Raw genomic sequence first — 23252 nt, 5'->3', positions numbered from 1 at the left:
GTCAGAGCTCCACTACCTTGGATCCTTGTACTCTCTTGGTCCCTTCACCTGTAGTAGACCTGGCCCTTAGCTCCAAACATGATTCTGGGCATATCCCAAGCCAGTGAGAACTCCAGGCGGCACTGGCCTCGAGGTGGTAGCTTGCCTGTAACACACACAGCCCCAGCGATGCCTACTCCTTTCTGCGAGGGGGTGCTTTGGCCTGAGAGAAGCACAAGAGAAATCGGCATAGGCACCCCCTTCAGCCCCAGGGATCCCTAATATGGGAAAATAAGGCCTATTCGTTACCAGGTCTCTCACCCCTCCTCCCAAGACGGGGACAACCTCTCTTCCCACCACCTCCCTATCAAATCCCCCCATCACCAGCAGGGGAGTCCAGCTGTCCATCTTGAAGTAGATCTTGCCACACCTGCTGCCCAGTGCTGTCAGGGTCAAAGGCTGTGATGTGGGTTACCGTGGTATCCGCCTGTTAAGGGGCCAAAGACTCTGAGGGGAAGCTCCACAAGAATGCTGGCTTTGGACTAACTCTCCAGTTCCCATTATAATTCCCACCTCCAAGTTCCAGAGGCTTAAGGGCTGTCGTGAGGATGGGACTCAGGAATTGAGGAAATGAAGAGACAGTGGTGGGATGGGGTACACTCAGGGGCCAGGTTGAGGGGTTTGGGGACTAAGGTCTAGGGTAGACTCTAACGTACCGTGAGTCGTGCGGCCACAGCCATCGTGTAGGGATTTGGAAGGGTTGGATGATGCAGCAGCAGCCCCTGTACCGTCTCCCCATCACGCTCCAGACAGAAGGGCTCATTCCACAATCCCCCTGGGGCATCATCTCCGACCCCCAGTCCATTCCGCATGGAGAACATGATGGACACGTCCAGGGCTTCGTCCCCTTCATTTTCCACATCCCACACAAAGACTCCTACAGGCAGGCTGCTGTCCTGGGAGCAAAAGATCAGACTCAGATGGTCCCAGTGCATCCCCTCCTGGCCCCACTCCTCTGCACCGAGGACCTGGCTCAAATACTATCCCCTGCCCCCAGTAGACTCTCTCTAGTTTCCACTTGCATCCCCCATACTCCCAGGCAGTCTGTCTTACCACTGAGCGGAGGTCCTGGAAAACCAGCATGATGTCATGTTCCAGTCCCCTCTCTTTCACAGATTGTGGAATTTACAGCAGAGACAGATCTCAGGGAAGGGAGGGCAATGGAGGAAACACAGTGGGAGCCTCACCTGGTAGTCATGGGGCAAGATGGGTGTGATCTGGCGACAGGTGAGGGTGACATTCTGGCCAGGAAGCTGATAGACAGTCCAGGCTCGGGGATAGAGGGCGTGGTAGAATGCAAAGTACCCACACAGGCCCCAGTTCCAGCTGCGCAGGACACTTGGGCGCTCCAGGGACAGGACTTGCTGGTACACAGTCTTCCCTTCCCGACGCAAGCACACTGTAAACTAAACCATGAAGGCAGATAGGCTGGGATGGGGCAACCACAAGCACCTCAAACTCGTCTCCCCTCCCCTTTCTGAGCCTACAGGGGTTATCATTGCACCACAGCCTCACGCATCCGCCAGGCCCCTCTCCCACACTGTGAGTCACCACCAGGTCCTACCTCCTCCTCCCCTCTCCCTGGCTTCCTCTCCCTTCTTACTATGGTGGTCTTCGTGCCCTCACCATTTCTGTGTTTATGCTCTGCTTCTTCCCATCTGGTATCAGAGTGATCTTTCTTACAGACAAATCAAGATATGCTAGTCTGTGTTTATGTTTCAGTGACTCCCCGTGGCCCTCAGGCTAAAGTCGAAATTCTTCTACCTGGCTTTCAAGGCCCTTTTTGATCTGGCCTTTCCCTGGCCATCAGACTCATTACCTGTTCAAGCACTTATACTCTGGTCATGTCAAATACTCACTGTTCCTTGAACACACTACATTTCCTCCTCCGTGCCTTTGCTCCTGCTCATTCTCCATCTGGTGAAACCTCTCATCCTTCAAAGCCTAGGTCAAATGCCATCTCCTCTCCTCAAGCAGTGAGTCATTGTCCTGGATGTCCCCCTACCTCTCTAGTCTAGCATGTTATAATGTTTTTGTTTACATTCTGACTCCCTGACTGCTCTATGGGTTCACTGAGGGCAGGGCCCTCTCCAGTTCACTGAGGTCCCACCCCCTTCTCCACTACGACTCTACCACCAGAGACAGGCACAGTTGGCATGTGTAGGGAGAGAATGGGCAAAGTCTAGAGCAGTGTCCCTTTTTTCTCAGTATACTATCTATCCCTCTCATTTTGGTTCTTATGTGGTCTCACAGTCTCCGTTTTCTCAAAGTCCTATTCCCCTAATAAAAATTTAAGCTTCTGGAGGATAGGGGCTATAAGGGGTTAATATCTCTTCCCTTGCTTCAAAGTATGCCCGATATTTTTAATGTATGTATACAATAATTTTTTATGTTGTCGGAATGGTAGAGAATGATTAAGACCGTGGGTCTTAACCACAGCAAGAGCTGGTTCTGAATCCCAACTCGCTTCCATTTGCCAACCACATGACCTTGGGCGTGTTACTAAATCTCTTTGGATCTTCGTTTCCTCATCTATAAAATGGGCATAATAATGGTACTTACCTTGTAGGACTGTCTTTAAATACTAAATATCATACAAAATGCATAGCACAATCTCTAGCACATGTTAAGCATGCAATAATTACTTTAACTCTAGAGTCATGATTCTGGAAGGCACTTCCCCTCAGGATACCTAATGGATGAGCCAGAGAGGAAGCTTCGGGCACTGGGCAGGGCTGGTAAACCTGAACTAGGATTGTCATTAATTGGACTCAAGGTCTGCTAGTCATTTTTTTCTTTGAAGATGAGCTGAAAGCTGGAGGCATCCCTCAGACAGGAAATGGGAATGTGGTAGACAGCTCCACCTGTGAGGTCGCTGAAGAGATATGACGAAAGGTAGACCACATGACTCTGGCAATTGAAGGCCCAGATGTGATGAAGGAACAGAGGGAAAAGAAGTGAAGCTTCGGAAAAGGGAAAAGGCTAGAGAGCTATGCCTGGGAGAGGAGGGGCTTCCCAGGCTCTCAGCCAGGGAGACCTCTGGAGGAGTGATCACCAGCAGAGGAGCTGACCTCTAACTGAAGGCCGGCAAATTAGAGTGAACAGTGGGTGTTCTACACATCTTTTCCCCCCATACACTTATAGACTTTTGCGTTTGTCTTCCCTTCTGGTCCTACTACATATTCTTTCAACCAGGTTAAGTGATCTGGGAATTCCCTGCACCCTCTGTGGCTGGGTACTGGCTGAGCTAGTGGACCTGGGGCAGTGAGGGACATAAGAAACATTTACTAGAGAAACGGAGGGCACGGGGGTGCTGGGGCTGGTTATGCTTTTAAGAAACGTGTGCTCTTATAGTAGCTCATTCCTAGTATATCCTAGCACAAGGCTGGGCACATGGAAAGCATCCTGAAAATACTTAGTGAAGTGAACCATGTGCACATGTGCACATCTAACTTGCACATCCTACATAGGCTAAGAGCTTCTTCCTGACCTGGGGTATTGTTCTGAACCTCTCTTCCCCGTCCTGGTTCTTACTTGGTCAGCGATGACTGTCCGGTGCTGGTACATTCCAGGATTAAGCTGCCAACGGCAGAACTGGCCTCTCCAGCCTCGGGTGATAGTGCCTCCGCCGATGCCACCCAAAGGACAACCTAGAGGTAGAATCAGGATGGTTAGTGGGGCATGGGAAGAGGAAAAGAAGCCCATTTCTTACTTTCTAGACTATAAAGAGGAGTTCCTCTAAAAACCACGGGAATATCCAATCAATACGTGTACACTTTAAACTTACACGATGTTTTGTGTCAATTATAGCTCTATAAAGCTGGGGAAAGAAAACCCCAGGGGATGGGGCAGTGCACTGTGTTTAAGCTGGAAGCCTCTTTGCCTAGCTCTGCAGTAGACCCAGAGGCTGGGCCCTCTCTGTGCAGAGCAGAGCTGGGGTGAGGCTCACCATAGATCTGTCTCAGGGGTACACAATTGATGAGGTCAATGAAAGGTGTCTTCTTCTCCACCTGGGTCTTCCGGTACCACCACTGCAGGTACCTGAGGAGCAAGAGGCAGTGTGAGTGGAAGGGGCAGGGGATGGTACCTCTTGGGCGACAGTCACCTGCCTCTCTCCAGCCAGCCAGTTGTAACTTCCCATTAAATGGGTCTGCAGAGGACCCATTCCCTTCACTTCCAAATCTCTCCTCCTCTCCATTTCTCAACAGGTCAAAGCCCTCTCCTCTTCCCAGTCACTCCAGCTCGCAGCACGGCACTGTCTTTGTTTCTCCTCTCACAGGAGCTTTCTGACCTTGCCTCACCACTAACTCCACTACCACTGCTTGAGTTTAGCCTAGGAGCTTTTGTTTGAGGTGCTTAAAGGGCCAGTTTTGGTTTCCCAACTACACCCCCTCCCCCCAAAAGGCACAGTCTACCGGGATAACTTTCTTCTTTTTAAAATGATTATTTTTCTTCCTGATTGTGAAAGGTGAAAATCTGTAAAATATACCAGATGGAAGGGAAAAAAATCCCACCCATAGACAGTCTTTACATTTTGGGGCATATCCTTTTAAGTCTTTTTAAAAAGTTCAGCATTTAAACTGTAAGCTTTCTGAGTCTGCTGTCTCATAATATCCTCATAAAGCCTTAAAAAAAATCCCTACATTTTCCTGGTCTTGTCACAGCTCTGTGTCCAATAGGCAAATGATTCTGTTTGGGATTCAAGGCTCTGACATCTGTTTCAGCCTAACTTCTAATCTTAAATCCTACAAATCCTCATTCAGAGTGGGTCCTCACTAAGCAACACTTGCCCCACCGGACTCTCCCAATTCCACTGCCCTCCCTACCCAGCTACTTTATACCCATTGTTCAAGCATACCACTTGTAACCACGTCATTGGGTAAGTAACTCCTCCGAGCCTCAGTTTCCTCATCTACAAGATGGGGTACCTCCTGTCCTACCTACTTCATGGAATGGCTGAAAGAGCAAATGGCATAATAGATAGGAAAGCCATCAAGTGGAATATGTGTGTCAGGTATGATCGTACCTGTAAATACACTATCTGAACTCCCAATCAGACACTGTTTTGTTATTTCTAAGTGTTCCTCATATGAGTCTGACATACTTTTAAATTCCTTGGGGAAAGGGATATTGACGATGACTGGTTGATTATCCCCAGCTTCAAGGACAGGCAGGGGACGTGGTCTGCAGTTGGTAAATACTTGCTGAATTTACCAATGATTGTACAAGCAAGGGGAGGAGAAATGTGATTACAGAATAGGAAGGGTAGATTCTGGGAGTAGGGGGAGGAGGGGGGAAGGCAAGGGATGAGAGGTTGGGAAGGTACAAGATGCTCTCTGCTGTTTTAGAGTAAACTGGACTTTGCAATTAGAGGCCAGAAAGAATGGGGGAAGGGGGGGAGGGTGCAGCAGGGATTAGGGCAGTGAGGGAGCAATGCAAGATACAGAGATAGGCAGAACAAAGGAGCATCTGCCATAGAACAAGCACTCAATAAATACTTATTGAATGAATGGACTCTAGCTGGAAGGGAGAGCAATCAAAATTGAGTTCTTCCCACAATGAGGCCAAGAGAAAGCTGGCTTGCTGCAACTCCTGATTAGAGTACCCCCAGTCTGGTTTCCTCTTAGGGTTCATCTCTCATTCTCTTAGCAGCTGGCCATTCCTGACCTATTTGGCCTCCTCCATAATGTCAGCCCCAATTTAAGAATTGTCATTCAGAATTGTTCCTTGTCTCACCCCTGCTTTCTCCTCAATGCAGGACCGCATCCTGTTATAAAAGCCCTGTGTTGGTGATCTCCACCCTATCCTGGCATGTGGAGCCAAGGTCCAGGGGGCTGAGCATAGCTTCAGACCTCTGACTCAGCTCATACTTAGGGACCGAGGGGCTAGCATGCCCACCTGTTCTTGATCTCAGTGTCCCTACCACATGTACTCCAGGGTGCTTCTCTCGGCACTCTAGCCCTCGATCTTATTTTAGCCCAGAAGCTTTGGGGGTCAAAGTTAGGCTGAGTCAGTTTCTGAAGTAGCCTGGATGGATGATTGTTCTCTGGTACAGGCCACCCACAGGATCTAGCAAAGGAGCCAGATACCCAGGCAGCGCCAGGCCCTTCCCACTGCTTCGAGCTGAGGTTAGGTAAATGGGCTACCCAACCCAGCCCTACAGCACTGACTGAGACGGATCCCCTGGTTTAGAGGCTGTTAGGGCTGGGTTTTCCAACCTTTATGCTTCCATCCCCAGCTGTGTTTACAGTGTGGGTTGACTCAGGATGACCTCAGGGTGATGCTTTCTGTCCTCATATCCACCTGTTCCTGTTAATAGGTCACAGATCCTCATCACTAGCTTTTGAACTCAGAGGGGATCGGTAGGGATCTAAAGGAGTTCTACAGCTCAGGGTAAGCACTTGGGGGTGTCCATAACCCTTGGGGGAAAGGGCTCAGCGCAGGCTCTGGAAGACTATATTACTGAGAGCTCTGGGGACACTTACGGCAGTGCCTCTCTGGCCAGAGGTCTTCTTTGTTTTTTATATCAGAGACTATCTATCCCAGAATAGTGTGAACATCACCTCTCACACCCTCTCCTTGGGGTGAGAGCAGGCAGGCTGTCACCCACTCCCTGGAGCTAAAACTTGAGGAAAGAAACAACGGAATGTGGTGTGCCTAAATGAGACAAGGAGAGTACCCCAGCTGCTCAGGGGAATCAGGGTTGATAACTTCCTCTCCTGAATAAAACAACATTGTGTCAGTACCCGCAGGAGCCAGACTACCCTTTCCCACCTTGCCACAAAGTATAGCAATTGCCAAAGGTTGGTCTTTGGAAAAGAGGGAGTATGTGAGAGGGAGCGTAAATGGGAAAGGTTGACTACGGGCCCAGATGTTCCTGTTCTTTCCTTCTAGGAACGTAAGTTATTGGGAGGAAGGGGGTTGCAGAGACCCGGTCTCACCCCCCAAAACCACAGGCTTTGAGTATGTTGGGGGTGGGGGACCACTTGCCTGGGACAAAGCACCCACCTGCTTTCTCACCCTTTCTCACCTCTGCTGGAAGTCTTGTGCTGGAACAAAGTGAAACCTAAGGTACTCTAGGCAATGGGATCTACTCACCGCAAGCCCATGCCCAGATGCTTTATCAGGTTGCTTAGGGATATGTTGTTGGCATGAAAGGGTTTCCTCTTCTCTGCAAACTCATGAGCGAGGCAGATGCGCCAGCCAAAGGGAGGAACCTGGTAGCCCTTAGCTTTACCTTCATAAGATGCCATCAGTTGCCCAGAGTCCTCCGGATTGCTGAAGCCCGGCTTACTTTGCCGTCGATTGTCCTCAGGGCTTTGGAAGTCTGTAACCTGCCCAGCCTCAGTGCCTCCAGCATTTTCAGGGCAATAAATCTGTGGATCCCCCTTGGCACACCTCGTCTGCTCCGAGGCTGGGACTCCAGTTCCCATGTTCCCTGGTTCCTGGGTCCCCACGACCTCGATGGTCCTGGGTCCCAAGTCTTTTGGTACAAAATACCTCGCCAGCCAAGTCCAGATGCGGGCAGCTGTGGTGGTTAGGTGTCGTCTCGGAGGGCCGGGCGCTGGGGAAAGCCGAGGTGAGCTAGTGTCTCTGTGGAGCCTGGGAGCTGTTGTTGCAGCGGCGTTGGCGGCGACAGCAATGAAACGGCCTCGGGCTCCCCCTCGGTCGTCTCTCTGGGTCCTGGGAGGGAAGGGTCGGGCCTCGTCGTCATTGGGCCGCGGTGATTAGTTAGCCCGGCCAAAGAGCTACCGAGTCCGCGGAAAGGGGAGGAGCCCCGGGGGCCAGCTCGCAAGGAACCGCCCCCGGGACCGGCCTGGGAGCTCGCGGCAGCCTCAGCCCGGTTGTCGGGCCGTGGCGCCAGGGCCCCCTTGGGTAGGGCGCCGGGTCCCGCCGGATGGTGTCTCGGTCAGCGTCTGCGCCCAGGTGCCAGCCCGTGGGAAGGTGACCCAAGACGGCGGGACGACCCGCGCCCCTTCCGGTCCGATCAGTGGGGTGTTTCCGGCCGGAAGGCGCTCAGTCCGGAGGGGGGGGGGCTGAAGGAAGTCCCGCCTCTGTCGCGGACGCCGCCACGCACTTGGCAGGGTCCTGGAGGGGCGGGCAGGTGAGGGCCTGGGTGTGCCGAGACCCTGTTTTCGACCGTGCGAGGTGCCCAGGCTAGGGGCACGAAGTGACGGGCGGCCGTGGCCTTGGGCTGGGACCTGGAATCTGAAGGGAGGGGGGCGGCGGCTGGTTTGGAGGTTCCGGGGGGGAAAGGGGACTAACTCGGCGCTAAGAGGGGCGGGGGTCTGGAGCCCCGAGCGGCGTCCTCCCCTACTGAGTCAGCTGCCACCCGTACTTATCCACCTCCCGCACCCCGAATCCAGATGCTTCCCTCAGACACCGTGGTGGTGACTGCCCGTCTCCTCTGTCCTCGCTCCTAGGCTCGCCGCAGACGCCCCTCCCTGCCATCGTACTGACCTCTGACCCCCCCTGTTTCCTTCTAGATCTGATTCCGGAGCTGCCATGATTGAAGTGGTAGCGGAGCTGAGCCGAGGTCCTGTGTTTCTGGCGGGGGAGGCGCTGGAGTGTGTAGTGACGGTCACCAACCCCCTGCCTCCCACGGCCACTTCTGCATCCAGGTGAGGATGCAGATACTGAAGAAGGTAGTTCTTCTGGGAGGAAGCCTGGTATCTATAGTGCTAAGCCAGAGCTCAGGTTGTCCTGTAGCGACGCCACCACCTTCTTGCTCATTGTGTTCTCATTGTAGGAAAGAAAGGGCTGTTTAACAGAAGATGTGTTTGACAGAGCCGTCCACACTCCTTTCCTCCCTCCTCCCCCATTCCCACTTTTACCCATAGTATATTTCTCTTTGTTTAATGGATTCTCTTTGGGGTTCTAGATTCCCTGATTCCTAGGACAGCCACCTCACCATGTTCGTCTCCTCGGGGCTAGGGAGCTTGGGAGAGTATTTGTGAGGTCAGGAACTCCCCTCTGATGCCTTCTTTTCCTCCTTTCGTAGTGAGGCTCTGGCCTGGGCCAGTGCCCAAATCCACTGCCAGTTCCATGCCAGTGAGAGCCGAGTAGCTCTACCTCCCCCTGACTCCAGTCAGCCAGACGTCCAGCCTGAGAGCCAGACTGTCTTTCTACCACACCGAGGTTAGAGATGGGCATTTACCTTTGGAAGGGGGTGGAGCCATTGTCACCTGAGAGTGAATTTGTTAAATTGTTCTAGTGGGTCCTTCTAGTCCTTGTCATATTGGACATGTGGGGGAATGTAATTGTTACTTTGAGGGTGTAAGACAATAAGAAAAGAGGGCAATGCTTACTGCCCCCACTTGCTGTGCTAGCTTCATCCAGTACTGGACAATGGGGTCATTAAATTGCAGGCTTTTTTTATCTCTTCTAGGTGAGAGAGGTCAGTGTATCCTTTCCACTCCACCAAAAATCCTTTTCTGTGATCTGAGGCTAGATCCTGGAGAGTCCAAATCATGTGAGTGACTGCTTCCTCCCCACCCCTGGATTGCCTTCTAAGCTCCTGGAGGGAGGACTTCTCTGGCTGCCTCTGGCTGCCCTGACTACTACTTCCCAACCAGACTCCTACAGTGAAGTGCTGCCCATAGAGGGACCACCCTCCTTTCGGGGTCAGTCAGTCAAGTATGTCTACAAACTGACCATTGGCTGCCAGCGTGTCAACTCACCCATCACTTTACTCAGGGTTCCTCTGAGGGTTCTTGTACTGACAGGTAAGTAAGGATTTCTGGAGGGAAGGGCTGGGGAGGAGCCAGGGAAGGGCTGGGGAGGAGCCGGGGAAGAGCCGGGGAAGAGCCTCACCACAGCAGAAATGATCTGTAGAGGGCTTGTGAGGGGGGCTGGAGGGAAGCTTCCTGGTCTTAGTAAAGGTGCAAGGAAGTGTGTGTGGGGGGTTCTGGACAATAGGTTAAGAGGGTTCTGGCTCCCATTGCCTTCAGCCTTCACAGGTTGGAGTCTAAAACCCTAACCTCTACTGTCTCTTCCCTCCTAGCACTACCTTTCTGCTCTTTCTCTCTGTAGGACTTCAAGATGTCCGGTTTCCCCAGGACGAGGCTGTAGCCCCATCTAGTCCATTCTTGGAGGAGGATGAAGGTGGGAAGAAGGATTCATGGCTAGCTGAGCTGGCTGGGGAGCGCCTCATGGCTGCCACATCCTGCCGCAGCCTCCGTGAGACTCCTTTCACAATTGCCCCTCCCACCCCACCCCCCATAGCGTTACAGATTTTCCTAATTGCCACGTACTTCTGAGGATTCACTGATATTCCACAGTTATAAAGAAAAGCCCCACCTTGGCCTCTGGCTCCCAGCCCTACGTACTCTCCAGTGTGGACTCCAGTCTTATAGTGTCTCATTCTCCCCAGATCTATACAATATCAGTGATGGCCGAGGAAAAGTTGGGACATTTGGCATCTTCAAATCTGTATACAGACTCGGCGAGGATGTGGTGGGGACCTTAAACTTAGGGGAAGGAACTGTAGCTTGTTTGCAGGTGAGAAGGAAAGGGGTCTTTGGGGTGCTGGGCCTGGAGGGCTAGGGAGGAAGGAGAAGGGCCTGCATAAAGAGGGGTGGTATACAGAAGTGAATAGTGTGGTCACCCAGGGTCCTTTTGGTAAAACAGCTTGAGGTTGGGTTCAAGCTTCTCATCTAGGGTCTGCACTTCCCAGTGCCTGCTAGCACCCACTTCTCTTCTTGCTCCCAGTTTTCAGTAAGCTTACAGACTGAGGAGCGTGTACAGCCTGAGTACCAGAGGCGCCGCAGGACGGGGGGTGTCCCCTCTGTGTCTCATGTGACTCATGCCCGGCACCAGGAGTCCTGCCTGCATACAACCAGAACCAGCTTCTCGCTCCCCATCCCTCTCAGCTCCACCCCAGGCTTCTGCACAGCCATTGGTGAGATCCTGATCCTTATCGGAGGGGGGAAAGAGACATTCCGTAGAGCATAATGGGTCCTGACTCCTAACAAACCCCTGGCCATATCCACACCCAGCCTCTGACCCTTAACACTTTATCAGACGTTCAGCCTGTTTTCTAGATGTACCGATGCTTAAACTCTTAAGAGCTTTGCAGGTATCCTTCTTTCCCCTACCCACTATTGATCTCTGATTCCCCAGCATGTTTACTTCAGGCTATCAAGTCTTGACTGTCCCACGCTATGGTTATGAGGTGCTTGACCCTGCTATCCTGCTTGTCACGTTTCTAGTTAACAGATTTCTTTAGAGAAACCCTTGATCCTAGCCCTGTGACTTCTCCCCCTCTTCCTGAATACCGTTTTTTTCCTCATTCACTAACCATCCAACATTGGTTTTTACTCCTGGCTTCTAATGCCTCTGCCTTTATCTTTTTTTTCCTCACAGTGTCCCTTAAATGGCGATTGCATTTTGAATTTGTAACATCGCGAGAACCAGGTTTGGTGCTCCTACCTCCCTTGGAACAGCCCGAGCCTGTCACCTGGACAGGGCCTGAGCAAGTGCCCGTAGACACCTTCAGCTGGGACCTCCCCATCAAGGTGCTGCCCACAAGCCCTACCCTGGCCTCATATGCAGCCCCAGGCCCCAGCACCAGCACCATAACCATCTGAAACTGGCTCACCGTGACACTATCTTTCTTCAGGATACTGAGAACTCAGCACCTGGACTCTAGTAGGGCCCTTTTTTCCCACGTGGGGTCCAATGGCACGGACAATGAGAGGCAGGCTTTCAGCTGTAGCATTAATTTATTTATTCAGAATAAATTGGCAGCTGCTAGTGGTTTCCCTGGAAGTGGCAGCAGCAGTGGGCGGTCAGCAGAAGGGTGATCAGTTGAGTTTAGTTGGAGTGGGGAGCAGGAGCCCCAGGAGCAGGGGTGTTAGCTGAGCCCCATTCTGGGTCGGGCCCTCCCCCTTTGCAGGGCAGCCGAGGGTCAGATTTTTGCACCAGGGAGAATTGGCAGGTTCCTGCCTCCTGACGTACCTCACACCCTGCAGGGAAGTCGATGGGATGCTGGGACCTGGGGAACCAAAGGATGGGAAAGGAGTCAGCACAGTGAAGGGCCACCTTTATCCCTGCCCCACACTTCCTCTCTGCCAGCATTCCTCCCATATCTTTAGTGCCCTCCTGGTCCCCCTAACTAAGCTCTTGCTTACCATATATGGATTTTTTCATTTCATAGCAGAAATATTTTCCCTCCAGACCCACCCCCTACATCCCTCACTTTGTAGCCTGCAGCCTTATCTCTCAAACTCTTGTTGGTACCTTCAGGTTCGGCCAGCCTCATACCTCTGTTCTGTTCATTCTCACATCATAGCAATCTGGTTACACCCTGGCCAGCCCTCAGTCACTCATGTCAGAGCCATTCTCTCTGGCCATCTTTGGTCACTCACGTGTCACAGCAGCCCACACCGACAGGATGCAGACAGGTACAATGGAAACAGTCCTTGCGGAGCCAAGACTCACCCAGGGTAAAATATTTCCCTTCATAGTGGCAAGGGGCTAGGGAAGAATAGGAAATGTTAGTGTGTTGGGGAGTGGTGGTGGCAGACAGAATCGCTTGTGGTCTGGAGTGGAGAAAGAAAGTGCGTATCACCCCCATATTTAGTCTCTCCTATTTCCAAGCTGCAGGGAGTCCGGGTATTCCGATAGAGGGTCATCTCTAAGCCCCCCTCATCCCAGCTCCCTCTGTCCTTGTCGTTTCCTGATGCCTCCCCCAGCTTTACCTTGAGCTTGGAAGTAGCACTTGCTGTGGACTCCTGGCTGCTGGAGGAGCAGAGAGATCACCAAGCAGATGATCCCCCAGCTTCCCAGGACCCCCTTCGCCCGTCCAGCCCAGAGCATCCTTAGGGTCATTCCTGCAGCACAGCCCTCGCGATCCCTTCTTGGCCTCTGTTCAGGCTACTCTGGTCTTGTCTCTTTGGCTTTTCTTTGTTTTTCTCCTTGGGTCTTAGTTTCTGTCTTTCTCCCCTGGGCTCCTGTCTCACACCATCTCCGTGCCCTCTGCTCTCGCAGGCTTGGGGATGTTTATAAAGTGAGGACCCTGGCCCCCTGCTGAGTAGAGCTGGAAAAGCTGTAACTCTGTTTCCTGAGGTGAGGGCATGAAAACAAGAGGTCTAGCTTTAACAAGCTGTGAGAGCTGATTCATGCCCCGGCACAGCTAGGGGGAGGGAGGTGGCCATGGAAGGGGCACTGGACTGGGCACTTCCCCAGCAAGGAGGTGGGAGGGGTGAGGGCCCCCAGGTGGTCCCCACATCTCTTCCCTGACCTGGAGTGAAGGAAGCATTCCACCCCGCCCCCAACACACACACACACACACACACACACACACACACTCACACACACACTCCAGGGGTGTGTGTGCTGGGATCCTTGCCTGGACCGGAGGGAGGCATTTCCTGGGGATGGCTAATCCTGTGCCCCAGCCAAACCAAGGAGCTGCAGTAGGGTGCGACAGCCAGAGGCTCCAGGAGAGCGAACAGGCACCTGGAGTGCAGAATGTTTCTCTCAGACCATAGGGCAGAGTCTCCCGGAAGTATCCTAGAGACAGGGATGCCCCTCAGAGATGGGGAGGGAGGTGTCTCTTTTCCACAGGTATACCGAGGATGCATTGTTCAGTACATCCAAACGTACAGCAGATACAAGATCTTCCCATATCTGGGGATGGCTCTTTCAAAGAGGAACATCTTTAAATGCCCTGATGGTATGAGTCACTCCAGTTTCACAGAGGTACCCCTCTTTTCTCTTGTACATTATGGAATGAGAATTGAGGAATCCTCTGACATCCTCTTTTGGGTTCTCTGCAGGTTCTAGAGACCCCCAAGATGGGCGATTAAGAGCATAGGTTATAGAGTCAGACTGGTTGAATTCAGATCCTGATTCTGCTTAAGACCATGTGACCCTGGGCAAGCTACTTCACCTCTCTAAACCTGATTCCTTATCTTTACATTGGGATAGTAATACTAACTCATAGGGTTGTTAAGAGGCTTTCAATAGGGGAATGCATGTAATGCTGGTAGTACTGTTCCCGGTACATGGCCCTCAGAAAATACTAGCTGCTGTGATTGCTGCAGGAGCTCAGAGACAAAATGGGTACATTCCTTTGTTTGAATCACATTGAGTAGCTCTGCATAGCTGAGGGCTTCTGTTGGGGGCTGCTCTCTCCTACCACAGACTTCTGCCCTTTCCACAGTCATGTTCTACATTGTGCTTACCACCTCCAGTCTGAGAAACAGTGTTGCTGATAAACCCACTTTTCCTAGGTCAGTACCCTCATTCTGCCCTGGGAAGAGGTGTCATTTTCTCATCCCTCCAGCTAACTTTGGGACTCCTGCTTTTCACATTAGGATTCTGATCCATTGCTTCCCATCCCCACTCAAGTTCTTTCTGACCACTGTAATGCTGGCCATCTCTTTGCTACTAAGGGCCCCTTTCTTTCAGTTCGCCACACTCCAAAGACCCTATCCGAGCTATTCCCCTCCTATACAGAGGGCCAATCGCTTTGAAATTCCATTTTTCCTTCTAAGTCTCCAGCCCCTTTTACTGCAAGACTGCCATTCCCTGTCACCTAGTGGATCAAATACAACTACTTGCGGCTGACCTTTTTAGAGGGCCACCCTGCCTCATTCAGAAACACCATTCAGAAACAATTTCATCCACCCACCTCAGAGTCTCCGTCTTCTTCCAAGTAGATAGCTTACGTGGATGGAGATGCCGACTGTACCACATGTTCCCCCTAGTCAGGTCTGGTACCCTTTCTATTTCAGAGGAGTACCAAGAGAAAAAAGAAAACTCGTGGTTGAAGCAGGGTGATCTAATGTAGGCTGGTGTGTGGGAGGCATGGGCCTGGACTGCTCTCTTGGCTGGAGGAGGTGGATGAGAAGGCCTTTCTAGCACAAGGGCCCAGAAGTCTTGTCAGTGGTCAGTAGCTCTGCTGCTACCTTTCTGGGAAAGGGGGCCCTGCTGACACCTGGGAGTCTGGGACAGTCTTTTGCTCCTGCAACCTGGAGCCAACCCAGTAGGGGGCAGACATGACTGGTAAGCTAGGAAGCTTGAAGGTGGTGATGATGCTGGAAGGCAAAGGGGGCCCGGTGGGGATTGGTGTCTGTGAGGTAATGGGGACAGAAGTGAGAGCAGCCTGTAATGGAAGATGAGGTAGGCATATGGGCAGGAGTAAGGGGGCTTCTGGAAAGAAAGGCTGGGGCTGAGCCAGGAACCCCCTCAGAAGTTGTGGTGTGGTGGGTGTTGGGGAGGTGTTGGTTGAACACACTTGCGTTCCTGCTGGTGTGTGCGCTCAAGTGTGCGTCTCTGTAGCTGTTTGGGAGCCGGAGGCCACGCTTACGGTTGCTGTGTGTGTGTGTGCTTGTGTGTTGGGGATGTCAGTGGTTAGGGCCCAATTCTGTGATTCCTGGGGCAGCGGTCGTTGGGGGTGCCAGTTGTGGGGGGCGCGGCCGGGAGGGGCGGTTGGCGCGCACTGCCCGCGCGCGCGGGGACAGAGAAAACATCCGCCGGAGGCCCGGCCGGGCTGCGCTCCAGCGGCGCCGGGCAGGTGCGCGCGGTGAGGAAGTGAGCGCATTCCGGCCCCCCGGCCGCCGGCCCTCCGGTGAGTCACCGCCGACCCCCGCTGCCCGCCGCCGGATAGGAGGGACCGGCCGCGGCGGGGAGATTCGGGTGGCCGGAGCCCCCGAGGGTGGCTGGGGGAGGGGGGAACCCAGGGAGGGTCACCGAAGCGCTGGGGAGAGAGTTAAGGGGGGAGAGGCCCTACGGGGTCCAGGTCCTGCCTTCACCCCAGGCGCGAAACCTCTCATAGACACCGAATATGGAGCAAGTGACTGAGTGGAGGCCGGCGGGGAACATCCCCTGGGAGAATCTTGTGGGGGCAGAGAGAAGGCCCCAGAGAGCTGGCCGGGGGGAGGGAAAGGGGCCCCAGGGCCAAACGGCAAGTGGGCGAGGTGGTGCGGCCCAGGGAGGGGCGGAGTGCGGGGCTGCGGAGCGAGAGCACGGTGGACTGGACTGGAGTGCTGGAGGACCGCAGCGCCATTGTAGGCCTTGGCGAGCCAGAACCTGTAGATGGAAGGACACTTCCACATCAGGTAGGAAGGTGGAAATGGCCAGACCCCAGAGATAAAGTCTGTCCAGAGGTCTGTGCGCTCGGACAGTGGAGGCTAGATTTTGGGGGTAGCAGGACTTAGGGTTATGTAGGTACCATTGTGGCTAGGTCATTAAAGTCTTTGAAGGCTGGCATGAGGAATTGAGATTTGGCCTCGCAGGTAGAATCGATGGCCTCTGAGCAAGAAGAGGAGTGAGTGACTTAAAGGTGAGGTTATCTGTGTCTAACATTACTGCCTGCCATTCAGTCTTTGCCAAAGAATTAGGCATTGATGTGCTAATTTTAATAGTCATTTAAAATCACATGACCGCATTTATCAAACGATTAAATGTTGACGTTTTAAAAATAGAAAAGTTAAAAAATCTGACTCAATATTTGATTTAGAACCCACAGTGAGGGTATCAAGATTAGTTATATGGCATTGTCATGCTTTTGTGGCCGTTTCCCCTCCTCGACTTGAGTGAATTCTGTGTTTCTAATGCCTCAGTTCTGTATCAGCACAACACATCTCATTTCCCCTTCCCTCATCTTATGGTCTTTATTTTTAACCTTAAACTTTTTTTCTGTGCAGCCCTTTAACCTGTCCTATGAATCCGGAACTGAACCAAGTAAAACCACTGTAGCCTAATGCCCCAGGCCTGGGGCATTAGGCTACAGTGTACAAAGACAAATAACTTGGTTTTACCATATATATATATATATATATTAGGTTACTTACTATCTTCTGTGGACAAGTATGTAACTATGAAGTTTCTATACTTAACCTGTTGCTGATAGAAAGAGAAAGCTAAAGGTGTTTTATTCACAGTAGCATTTCTGTAACAGCATTTACTAGTCTGATTTCTAAAATCAGCTCTACAATGGTATTTTGTACTTGTCTCAGAAGTTGACACTAATTCCATCATGATCTTTATAGTTTATTTTATCTTGAGCCAAAGGCAATTTCAAGGAGTAGGATCTTTATAATTTTTTAAAGATCTTTAAATCCTGTAGTTGCCTTTGGCCCCAGACAAGAAAATCTGGGTCAGTTAATTAAAAAAAAAGAAAGAAAGAAAGAAAGAAAGAAAATAATTTCCTACTTTGGGCCCTGTTGCTTTCTCCTGTGCTGTTTCAGTTCCAGCCCTGCCTTATTCCCAGTGGCTTTTGCCTTCATTCCTTCTTTGCTCTGCTGGGCATCTTTAGAGGAAAACTTCACACCAACTTCCTCTACCATAAATTCTCTCCCTTCCCTCAACTCTACACTTCTTTTTGCCAACATACACCACTACTTCTTCATTGATTTTTTTTTTTTTTAAGCCTACAGCCCTTTCTGGCTCTTTTCCATTGTTAACACTCTCTTGTTGAAATCTTCTTTTTTTCCACCTTTCTCTTTAGTAAGACCTTAGATTTTTTTGAAAGTTGGATTTTATTTATTCTGCATGATCTACTTCTGTCTTCCTTCCTCTTCTCTCACCTTTTTCTGATTCTGGACTGTTTGTAAAGCCTGTTGTGCTTGCTTTCACCAAGGCTTCAACCTTCCCCTTATGATTAAGCTAGTCTTCCTCTAAGACACTTATGTTTCCACTATTTTTCCTACAAGAATAAGAGTTTTCAAATTTACATCTACTTCAGTCTCTTCTTCCAGTATTTTGCATCCAGAAGCATGATGTGGTCAATGGTAGAGTCCATTGAATGACCCCACTTAAGCTTGGTGTTGTGCTAGCCACTGGAGAGTGAATTTCACGGTTCTGGCGCCAGAGTCCTCAGCGCTTACCAGCAGTGGATGTTATCACATGCATGTGCATGAATTCTCTCATGTATACATATACACTAAAATGCACAGGTAATATAACAAGCTAATACATGTATATGAGTATATATTCCGTATGTTACATTATAATCAAGCCAAGTACATTTTGGGATGGAAGATGAGGGTAGGTTAAGATCATAGCTAGGATAGAAAGTTAAGAGACCTCAACCTTTGGCATTCTCTATTGAGATGAGAAGGATGAGAGGAGCCGTTCCTGTGCAGATGAGGAGATCACATGACGGAGACTGAGTTTCAGGAGTTGAGAGAGATGACAAATAAGACTGTGTGAACAGCAGGAGAATGGGATGGAGGGGCCAGAGTCCCAAGAACATTCAGTCGCTATAGTCAGCCTGATGTTCTCTCTGGCAGAGAATATAAAAGATACTCTGGTTCTAGTACAGATTTCAACTATGGTCAAGTTTCCATTAATAACCCATGTTGAAATTTTCCTACCTTGTCTTTGAACCATTGGTACCATTCTTAACAAGGTCGTGTAATTTTTTTCTCCTTACAAATTATCACATTCATGATAGCCCATACCAATAATTAACCCCTAACTAACCACCATTAATTTTGACTAAATTCCCTGTCCACTTACAGGTTTTCATTGTTCCTGCCTGCTTTGCAATCTACTTGTGGCAGTAGTGACTTTTAAAATTCTAATTATGGCTATTATTTTTATCTTATTTGTAAATTGCTCTTTTCTTAAAATTATAGACTCAAAATTAGATATTTAGAAGACATTTAGTTCTTCGTTACTTCTGAAAGATGATCAAGTAGGTCTTTGCTTGACTGTCTCTACTGAATAAAATGGGTTACTTCCTCCTGCGGTTGGAGGCTGCCCCTTCTACTGTTATCTGGCTTTAGGTACCAAAGGGTTGTTAAGCTGCAATCTGTCATGTTATGGCATCTCATTTCCCCCCTAAATTCTGCCTTTTGAAACAACATGGGGGAAAAAATCTACTTGTTTTTTCAATGTGGCAACTCTTTAAAGATTTGAAAAGCGTTTGTTTTTTGTTAGCTATTTGTCTAAGCTTTTTTCTTTACTCCAGCACTGTCCAATAGAACTTTCTGTGATGATGGAAATGTTCTCTACCTGTCCTGTCTAATCTCTAGACACTAGCCACATGTGGCTTTTGAGCTCTTGAAATGTAGCTAGTATGACTGAGAAATGGAATTTTAAATTTTAGTTAATTTAAATTTAAATAGCCCCATGAGGTGAGTGACTTGCATTGGTACAGCTCTAAACTCTGGGAGTTAGCTTATTGTCATATGGCTGTCTTTTGGCTGCTCCAGAAATCTTATGGTCACTTCAAACATGTAAAAATGTGTGTAACTGGGCTCTTGCTCTGCCTAAAGGCCAGTCTTACATGTTGTCACAGCTGAGAAAAAATGCACCCAGTCCCAAAGCCCTGATGAGTAATGTCAGATTTTACTGAAGGTTCCTTAGAAGGGGTAGAAGATAAAGGCTATATCTCATCTCTCATATCCCAAAAGCAATGCTTAGAAAAAAAATTCCTCATTTAATTTCTCTTTCCCAAAGAGAAAGAGTCCCTAAAGTCCCTCTCTCTCAAGTGGCTACCAGATCTCTCCCTCATCTTTTCTCTACTTCTCCCAAAACATCTTTTCTCCTTCTCTTTGAACCTTTTCTCTATTCTCTTTGAGCACCACCCTCTTCTCCTTTGAGAAGAGTTCTTAAGTGTGCTCCTCTTTCTTCAACTTCCCTTCCCTTTCATTATGTCTGCTCAGTAAAATCGAAGAACTTTTTCTGGACCCATCTTTCTTGGGGTGAGGGTGGGGGGGAGGAAGTTAAGGCTAGAAGACCATAAATAATTTTTTTCCCTTTCTCACATAATTCCTGACCTCCTCCTAGGAGTCCTCTCGTTTTCTTATCATTGCTGAAGAGTCTTAATTTAGTATTCTTTTACAGAAGAATCTCCATTGTCTTCTTTCACTCCAGATCTATGCTTGATGTCCTTCTTCACCATTCCTTTATCCATTTCCCTTTCCTTTTTCTTTTTTTGCTTATGTTATTTTTAATAGATTTCTCTTTACCAATCTTCTACATGTGGAGAGAGGCTGCATCCATTGAGGGAGTGGCATTTATTGCCCACTGTTGTCATCCAGTGCCTTGTCCTCCCTTGATTTCCTTCTTGGCTCACCATCATTGTCCATACCTACCTCCCTTCATTGTCTGTTTTTCTAATTTTTGTTTGTTTGTTTTTGTTTTTAAGTAGGCTCCATGCCCAATGTGGGGCTTGAACTCAGGACCCTGAGATCAAGAGGAGTCACATGCTCTGCCAACTGAGCCAGCCAGGCGCCCCTGTCGTCTGTTGTTCTAGTCTCCTCCTTATCCATATCTTTAATAACATTCACTATTTTTTTTTTAAGTGATTTTTGGGGTCTCATTTTTTCCAGGGGACCTCACGTAATTCTCTGTATTATGACCAAAAGTGTGTATGTAGCATTGATTTCTGTGGATTGGGAATGATGGTGTTGAGGGGCAGAATATCCTCAACCACGGCACTGATGTTTTGGCCTGGATAATCCTTCATTGTTGGGGGCCAGTCCTGTGAACTGTGGGACGTTTAGGACCATCCCTGACCTCCACTGTGACAACCAAAAATGTCTCCAGACATCGCCAAATCTCTGCCTGGAAGGCAAAATCTAAACCCCTCCCCTGCCCCGCCCCGTCATGTTGAGAACTACTGTGCTAGAGTATGGGCTTTCTGAAATTGATAGGTGGTTATACTTTTTCTCTCTGACTGCTGATTTATTTGCTTAGCCTGGGTTCTCAAAAGTGTGGTCTTTGTCTTCCTTGGCAGGAGGCAGCTTCTTAAAATTGCAGGTTTCTGAGTTCACCCTTGACCTGTTGAGTCAGAAACATTGGAAGTGGAATCTGGAAACCTGATTTTTACAAGACACTACCCTCTCTTCTCCCCTAATCAGGTAATTCTTATGCCCTAGGCTTGACCCTTCTGTGGCATAACTGCTGCATTACCCGCATTTTTTTCCTGCGAATCTTGCTGGTGCTCCAGCTTTGCTTCCGCTCTTGGCCCCATGATGCCAACACAAATAAGGAGGCCTCAGGTTACCAGGACAACTGAAGCACAGGAAACCGTAAAGGCTCTGTGCTCCCACAGGCATCATGGACTGTGGCTATACTGGCTTGATGTCTCGGTAGGGGCTCAGTCATACTTTCTGCTTCCCATCCCCAAACTCCACCGACTGGCAGATAGCCAGGCCCAAGCCACAGACCCTGATTTTACCGACCTGGTGGTGGAATATGCAATGGGTGGCATGGAGAATGGTGAATGAAGCTTTCTTACTGACGATGATATTCCGTGTCACCTTGGTGATAACTGAATTTTATACTGGTGAGGATTATATTCCCCTGAGAGCTGAAGAGATTACAGGTTTTGGAGTCAGGATGCTTAATTTATTTCTATTATTTATAGTTGCCTCAGTGGACCTTGAGTCTTAGATCTTTTTGGGTCCCTGGGTAGATGTTTTCACAATTAGCTTTGGGTCAAAAGACTTAGCAATCTACTTCTGATAAACTGTAAGAAGCTAATGTTTAGCAAGAAAAGAATAGTTACCAGATAATGAGTTTGAGTTCTTTTTACATTTCGCTATAAAGCTAGTAATTTGTTTTAAGGAAGATCATCTGGTTTGATCAAGTCTTTAAAGCCATGAATAAATGAAAATCTACTTGCACATCTAAGTGCTGAGATGCTTAGAAAATGTTGAATTGATCCAGAACTAGAGCAGGCCACCTCCCTGGAGCATCTTGGCAGGTCAGAGCGAGAGAGAGCAAAGGGTGATAGGGCAGACTTGATGGCTCTTTTCAAACAGTTGAAGGGTTCTCCTATGGACGAGGGGCTAGATTCACGTGCTTTAGGTCCAGAAGGTAGAATAAGCACCTTTATTTCAGATGACAGTGATAGACGGACAGACTTTGGTTCAGTAAGGAAGAATATCTGATTAGTTGGTGGATCTCAAATTGGAATGAACTGAATTGTTAGGCAGTGAACTATTTGTGACTCTATTGTTTATATGGAGGTTAGATTACTGCTTGCACAAGGTTTGGATGAGATTTGGGACATTAAATTGAGTTTGGCCTGGAAGGAAAAGCAGGCACATTTATTGGAGGTCAATTTACCCTTTCTATTATATGATTCTGTGGCAACTCTTGAAGTCATCACTGTTTTCCTAGGCACCTCTGCCAATTTACCCCCTTGAGTCATTGAATATTAGAGTCGGCAGTAGAATCTTTAGAAATTTCTCACATGTTGTTCCCTAATCCTCTGGAGAGTCCTCAAGAATGCCTCAGAGGTGGCTGAGAGAAGTGAAATGGAGGCTAGCTGAGGCTCTGAGTCCTTCACCTCTGCTTCAGCCAGAACAATCTTGCCTTGTTTTTCCCCCAGAAAAAAAGGGTTCCGCTGGGGGGAAAACCTTGTAAAAGCCCAGATATCCTAAGTTCTTCATTTTACTGACAAAGAAACTGAGATACGGAGCAGGGAAATGTCTTGCCAGAAGTCACACAGCTAATAAATTTCAGAGTTGGAATTCAAATTTAGCCCTTCTAATCCTAGTTTTCCACTCTACTAGTCTAACTTCTTATAATTCAGTAAAAGTTTCTGTCTATTTCTCTGGCCCCACTGTAATCCAGAATTTTATTTCCTCAGATTTATCCTCCCAAATTAGCCACTGAAACTAGTTTCCCTGCTCTCCAATTTCTTCTTCTTCTGGTCTGTGTTATATACATGGTTGCCATGTTATTCTTCTTGAAACATTGTCTTTATCATGAGATTTCCCTGCTTAAGAACCTTCCCTAGGGATGCCTGGGTGGCTCAGTCGGCTCAGGTCATGATCCCAAGGTCCTGGGATCGAGTCCCACATCAGGCTCCCTGCTCGTTGGGGAGTTTGCTTCTCCCTCTACCTGCTGCTCCCCTGCTTGTGTGTGCGCGCTCTCTCTCTAACAAATGAATAAATAAATAAATAAATAAATAAATAAATAAATAAATAAATAAATAAAATCTTAAAAAAAAAAAAAGAAAGAAAGAACCTTCTCTATATTGCCTAGAAGAACTTTTCAGCTTGACACACTGTTAGTATTCTTTAGGATTCTCATTGTTCAACTAGCCGAACTTTTGCTCAAATCCATCATATTATGGGTAATTAAGGGGCTATATAGAATAGTGAGATTAACTGAGTCCCACCCTACTTCTAAACAGCAATTTTGGCAGAATTTTCATGTGTACAGTTTTAATCAGGCGTGATGAGAAGATACAAAAGAAATAAAACATTACAGCTCATAAGCAGCAAGTTGCACAACAA

At 49.1% G+C, this 23252-nt stretch overlaps 3 protein-coding genes across 7 annotated transcripts in view; 1 reads left to right on the top strand and 2 right to left on the bottom strand.

Moving 5' to 3' along the window:
* Positions 1-8546, bottom strand: part of GBA2 (glucosylceramidase beta 2) — an 11868-nt gene extending 3322 nt beyond the window's left edge. Inside the window, exons 1-8 of the mRNA XM_045780552.2 lie at positions 8434-8546; positions 7138-7743; positions 3989-4080; positions 3574-3689; positions 1227-1445; positions 696-935; positions 364-466; positions 49-202 (exon numbers count right to left, since the gene is read on the bottom strand). Coding sequence (XP_045636508.2) covers positions 49-202; positions 364-466; positions 696-935; positions 1227-1445; positions 3574-3689; positions 3989-4080; positions 7138-7743; positions 8434-8546 — 1643 coding nt within the window. The remainder of the gene's footprint in view (positions 1-48; positions 203-363; positions 467-695; positions 936-1226; positions 1446-3573; positions 3690-3988; positions 4081-7137; positions 7744-8433) is intronic.
* On the top strand, positions 7798-23252 carry RGP1 (RGP1 partner of RAB6A GEF complex). Of its 5 annotated transcripts, none has more exons than XM_087869572.1 (9): positions 7798-7965; positions 8526-8660; positions 9041-9177; positions 9428-9511; positions 9615-9764; positions 10072-10143; positions 10412-10539; positions 10750-10939; positions 11404-23252. In XM_087869572.1, the coding sequence occupies exons 1-9, from the start codon at positions 7937-7939 to the stop codon at positions 11625-11627; spliced, it is 1149 nt and encodes a 382-aa protein (XP_087725698.1). In that variant the 5' UTR covers positions 7798-7936; the 3' UTR covers positions 11628-23252. The 5 variants fall into 5 exon arrangements, with proteins under 5 accessions (XP_087725698.1, XP_087725697.1, XP_045636511.1 ...); XM_087869571.1 differs by having other exon boundaries at positions 10072-10218; XM_045780555.2 differs by having other exon boundaries at positions 7807-8020; positions 10072-10218.
* MSMP (microseminoprotein, prostate associated) lies at positions 11854-12870 on the bottom strand. Its single transcript, XM_045780564.1, has 3 exons — positions 12741-12870; positions 12408-12516; positions 11854-12034 (listed from the first exon to the last, which is right to left on the bottom strand). Exons 1-3 carry the CDS (start codon positions 12868-12870, stop codon positions 11854-11856), a joined length of 420 nt encoding a protein of 139 aa, XP_045636520.1.

The sequence above is a fragment of the Ursus americanus genome, chromosome 18, assembly GCF_024610735.1.
Source record: "Ursus americanus isolate L20-20 chromosome 18, mUrsAme1.1.p, whole genome shotgun sequence".
In the NCBI taxonomy this organism is placed as follows: domain Eukaryota; kingdom Metazoa; phylum Chordata; class Mammalia; order Carnivora; family Ursidae; genus Ursus; species Ursus americanus.
Note: the sequence above shows the minus strand (reverse complement) of the source record. Positions and strands in the feature narration are given on the sequence as shown.